Genomic DNA, 5,032 nt, shown 5'->3' with positions numbered 1-5,032 from the left:
CTAGAGAGGTGAGCAGTCTAAGTCTGATTCCCTGTAAAGACTTCTCTGTTGACACCCACCCCTTGGCGCTCATATGACCTTATCCAGTTGCGAGCGCCGTAAAACCCTCTACTATGAAAAAAAAATATAATTAATTTAGTTTAGCCTTAAATGATCAGAACATTTGAAAGACATATAAGAATCATATTAAATGCCATCATTTGAAAAAAAAAATTACTTTATGCAAATTCTGTGATGATGTGTTTTATTTCAGGTAACTGGTGTGATAAATGAGATGTTTTCTCTGTCCTGTCAGTTACTGTGGAAAAGCCTCATGCTTGAATTCTTTCGTATATTGTTACATGTCTAAAATCACATCTTTAGTGGTGTTGGTGGTCTGCTTGTGGTTAGACTGTTGGGCTCGCATTCGAATGGTTGTTTGTTCGAAACCCATCATGTTGTGTCTTTGAGAAAGTCAATTTACACAGATTTTTCCCACTTCGCTCAGGTGGGAATGTAACCCGACAAGAGATAGTGAAAGATATTGTCAGTTTGTTAGTGTTTGAGTGCTAATTGGTTGCTTGCACTGTATGCTTCCCGTGAAGTGGAGAATGTTTCTGAGTGTTATGAGGTCTGCAGGGGTAATGATATAGATTGTAAAGCACATAGGGCTTGCTGTTAAGCTGGAATATGCGCTATATGAATGCTATTAATTATTATTGATGATTATTATATATATATGAATATAATAATATTATGTCAATGACAATGACACTAATTTTGAGGCTAAAAGAAGCAAAATTAGAATATCCAAACTTTTGTGGTGAAGTATCAATAGTGTTTCCCAAGGATCTAGTTTTTTTTTCTTGTCCATCTTGTTTCTCTATTTTCCTGGTCCAGGTTAGTTTTTCCCTCGCCACTGGTGACTGGTGCCTTGGCTCTAACCGTCGACGCTGATATCTGAATGTTTTTCCCTTTGTTTCAGGGATGCAATCAGAGACTACTCCAGCGATAACCCTTGGATGTGGATTCTTTCCTTGTAAGTATCGTTTGTGGGGCATTGTGGTGAAATCAGGCGCTCGTCAAAATAATGAAAGTGGAGAAACTCTGGCCTTTTTCCGCAGGTTTTGTCATTTCGATCTAATTTTTGTTTTTCGGCTCAACACCTTTTATGCCCATTAAAAACACATTTCGGTGTGGATTTTACTGAGAAACCTTGATTAAATGCATAAAAGTTGTACATTTTCAGTTTACACGAGCTCTCAAGCTAAGGAAATAACTAAACTTTGGCGGCCACTTTTTCGCTAATTTTACCTCTGAAACCAAGCGACCCGGCCTCCTTTAATCGCGAATATCTCAACTTGTATCCAGGATAAATGGGTATTGTTTTCATCGAAAGCAAGGCAAATGGACAGGTTTTAAGATGATACCAATAACTCCATATGCCTCAAAATTGACGAGCGCCTGATTCCACCACGTCGTGACACATCTCTCCCCCCCCCCCCCCTCCTATCATTTACGTATGATAGATTTATTATATGACGCATCATAGATATTATTGTAAAAATATGTCTGTTGTTACGCTGACTTGCCATTATACTGTCGAAATTGTCCAAGACGACCACCCATTGTCCTGGGGAAAAGTGGTTGGAGCTCTCGTGGCCTATAGGTTAAGGTGTTTGCCTCTCATTCAGTAGGTCTGGGGTTCGAATCCGAACAGTGACGGAAAATTTTCTTCTCTAAAATTTTCTCCTTTCATCTCCTTTCTTGTCCTCATCTCTAACCATGTTATGTCGTCTGCTTTCGTCTCCACTTTCTGCCCCCTCCCCCTCACCTCCTTTGCCCTCTCCTCTAGCTCCTGACTCTTTCTGCAGTCTTTCTACTGCTGCTCCTCAGCTCCTTTTTACTGCTGTCTTTCTGCCACACCCCTGATCTTAGGGTAGGTAAGATCGAACACCCAGCCTTCTCGTCCCGTATGCAAGTTGCACACGTTCTGTTAAAGATCCCTTGGTGGTCCTAAAATCGATAAGAGTAGGCTTCGGTCGCCACCCAGGCAAAGTTCGAAATTTCATACCAGCTAAAAAATGTTTAATGTGTCCCGCGTACTCATTTGACCGTATTCAGTTGCAAGCGCCGTAAAACACTCATCAAAAAAGGAACAAACGCCACATCCCATCCCATCCCATCACATCACATCAACTTCAGCGAGTTGAGCATATGTGAAGCGTGTTGACAAAATGAGTTAACTTCTCGGATTCAAGCCTTATGGAAATATAGATACCTCTCACTTATAGCTGAAGTTTTTTTTTGCGATTTATAAAAAAATAAGTTTGAAATAATAAAAAGCATGTTGTACTTAAAGTATTTATGGCATCAATAGAAAACTACAAATTTGACCCTGTGTCGATTTTTAGCCGATATCCCCATTTGTGGAATGTGAGAAGTAACTCTTTTTGTCAGCACGCCTCACGTATATATACATCTACACGGCAGGGAAAAAAGTTAACAGAGTTGTGAACGTGGGTGGTTGGCGGGTGCTCTGGTGTGGTTTGCTCCTTTTTTCCTATGAGACGTCTATTGTCCTTATCTCTCCGCCTATTTTGTGTGTGTATGTTTGTAACTCTCTTGTAACTCCTCTAATCTGGGGCACTTATACGATCAAGTTGTATTGCTAGTGCCGTAAAACTCTAACTAAAGCATAACTCTCTTGTAGCTCCTCTGATCTTCGGCGCCTCTATGACCAAATTGTGTTGCAAGCGCTGTAAAACTCTTACTACTAAAACTAAACTAAGTGGCCAGCTGGCGGGTGCTCTGGTGTGGTTTGCTTCTTCTTTCCTATCAAACATCTATCGTCCTCATCTCTCGTCCTTCTTTTTTTGTGTATGTTACTCTCTTGTAACACATCTATTCTCCGGCACTAATATGACCATATTGTGTTGTAAGTGCCATAGAACTCTTACTAAAACTAAACTCTTTTACTAAATCATAACTCTCTTGTAACTGCTCTGATCTTCGGCACCATTTTGACCAAATTGTGTTGAAAGCGCTGTAAAACTCTTAGTACTACTAAAACTAAACTAAAGAGTTGTGAAAATCTGCTTCTTTTCTCTACAGCGTCCTTACGATCATCATCCTGATTGTCCTGGCATGCTGCCCAGACTTTCGACGTCGCTCACCGCTCAACTTTGTGCTCCTCATTGCTTTTGTAAGTGGCTCTTACACCCCACAAGTTGTGGTGAGATTGGGGGGGGGGGGGGGGGGGGGGAGGGAGAGAGAGGGGAGGGGAGGGATGGAGGGGGAGAGAGAGGGAGAGAGAGAGAGAGAGAGAATGGCCGAGTGAGGGAGAAGGAGATGGAGAGAGACAGAGTGAGTGTGTGTGTATGTGTGCACGCGCTATGATCTTATTGTGTTTGAAATGGAAGAAAAAAAAAGGATATTAAGTTGAGATGATCACCCTGTCAACAGATTAGTTGAAATAACAGATTGTGGGTGGTTGGCGGATACTCTGGTGTGGTTTGCTTCTTCTTTCCTATCAAACATCTATCGTCCTTATCTCTCCTCCTTTTTTGTGTGTGTTACTCTCTTGTAACACCTCTAATCTTCGGCACTTTTATATGACCTTATTGTGTTGCAAGTGCCGTAAAACTCTTACTAAAACAAAAACTCTCTTGTAACACATCTATTCTTCGGCACTTATATAATGACCATATTGTGTTGCAAGTGCCGTAAAACTCTTATAAATAACTAAAACATTGTACTGGAATAGCAGATGATATTTTGTTGGGTTTCTTTTTCTTTTCCTCAGACGGTGTGTGAAGGATTCCTTCTGGGTACGGTGGCCAGGTGAGGCCCTGTGGTTGCTGCGCCATTCTGCACTCTCCGGCTTACCCAAGGGTGGTTGGCGGGTGCTCTGGTGTGGTTTGCTCCTTCTTCCCTATAAAAAAAACCATCTCTATCGTCTTTGTCCCTCCGTGTGTGGTTGGCGGGTGCTCTGGTGTCATTTCCTCCCTCTTCCCTATAAAAAAAACATCTATCGTCTTTGTCCCTCTGAAGGTGGTTGGCAGGTGCTCTGGTGTCGTTTCCTCCCTCTTCCCTATAAAAAAAACATCTATTGTCTTTGTCCCTCCTCTTTCTTTACTATGTAGCCTATATCACTCTCTAGCAACAACTCCAGTCTTCGACATTTATAATACTTATAAGGACCCATTTTCAGGCGCTCATATGACTTATGCAGAGTTGGGAGCACCGTTAAACTTTTACTAAAGCTAAAAATGACCTAGTTGTGTTGCAAGTGCTGTAAAACTCTTAAACTAACCAAAAACAACGCCTAACCAGGCCGGCCTGCTAATTTAAACTTAGTGGTTTGTTGAGAAATACAGCTGTCTCCAACTAAGATCCTGGGCTTGGGAGCAAGGAAAATGCAGGATCTTAGGGAGAATTTTTCAAATTGTATTGCTTTGGCTCAGAACCTTTGATGTCCTTTTAAAACCACATTTTTGTGTGGATGTTACAGAAAACATTGATTAAAGGTGCAAAACATGTAAAGTTCCAGTTTTCAAGAACACTCAAGCTTTGTAAGTCACCAAACTTTGGCGGCCATTTCCTCGCTAATTTGACTTCTCACACCATGCAACCCCCGCCCCGCCTCCTTCAATCGCAAATATCTCAACTTCTATTCCAGATAGATGGATATATTTTTTTTCGTCATGTGCAAGACGAATTAACAAGCTTTGAGATAATACAAATTATAACTCTATATGCCCAAAAATTGACGAGCGCCTGTTTTCACGACGTCGCAAAACGTTTGACACGGACTCAGAAAAGGTTTTTGTTTCTTCTGTTTTCAGCCAAAACAAGACGGACGAAGTGCTCATGGCTGTGGGGATCACTGCGGTACGTTGTTGTTGTTTTCAAATCCCTTTAGCTGCGAGCATTTCGCTCTTGGCATGGCAACGCAATGCCTCCCTCAAGTAACCACATGTCCTTGTCATCTGGTCAGCGCCAGAGTAGAGCGAGCAGGCTTTGTAAGTCTGTAGGTGTGTGTAGGAGCCTG

General features: G+C 41.8%; 1 protein-coding gene across 1 annotated transcript in view; it reads left to right on the top strand.

Annotated features, from left to right (window-relative positions):
* The window catches only part of LOC101858173 (protein lifeguard 1), a gene marked incomplete in the record, with an annotated part of 21,357 nt that overhangs the window by 7,684 nt on the left and 8,641 nt on the right, over positions 1-5,032 (top strand). Inside the window, 4 exon segments of the mRNA XM_035968944.1 lie at positions 965-1,018; positions 3,094-3,184; positions 3,785-3,822; positions 4,827-4,872. Of these exon segments, the coding sequence (XP_035824837.1) occupies positions 965-1,018; positions 3,094-3,184; positions 3,785-3,822; positions 4,827-4,872 (229 nt within the window).

The sequence above is a fragment of the Aplysia californica genome, unplaced genomic scaffold, assembly GCF_000002075.1.
Source record: "Aplysia californica isolate F4 #8 unplaced genomic scaffold, AplCal3.0 scaffold00099, whole genome shotgun sequence".
Lineage (NCBI taxonomy): Eukaryota > Metazoa > Mollusca > Gastropoda > Aplysiida > Aplysiidae > Aplysia > Aplysia californica.
This window is presented reverse-complemented; position numbering and strand designations above follow the sequence as displayed.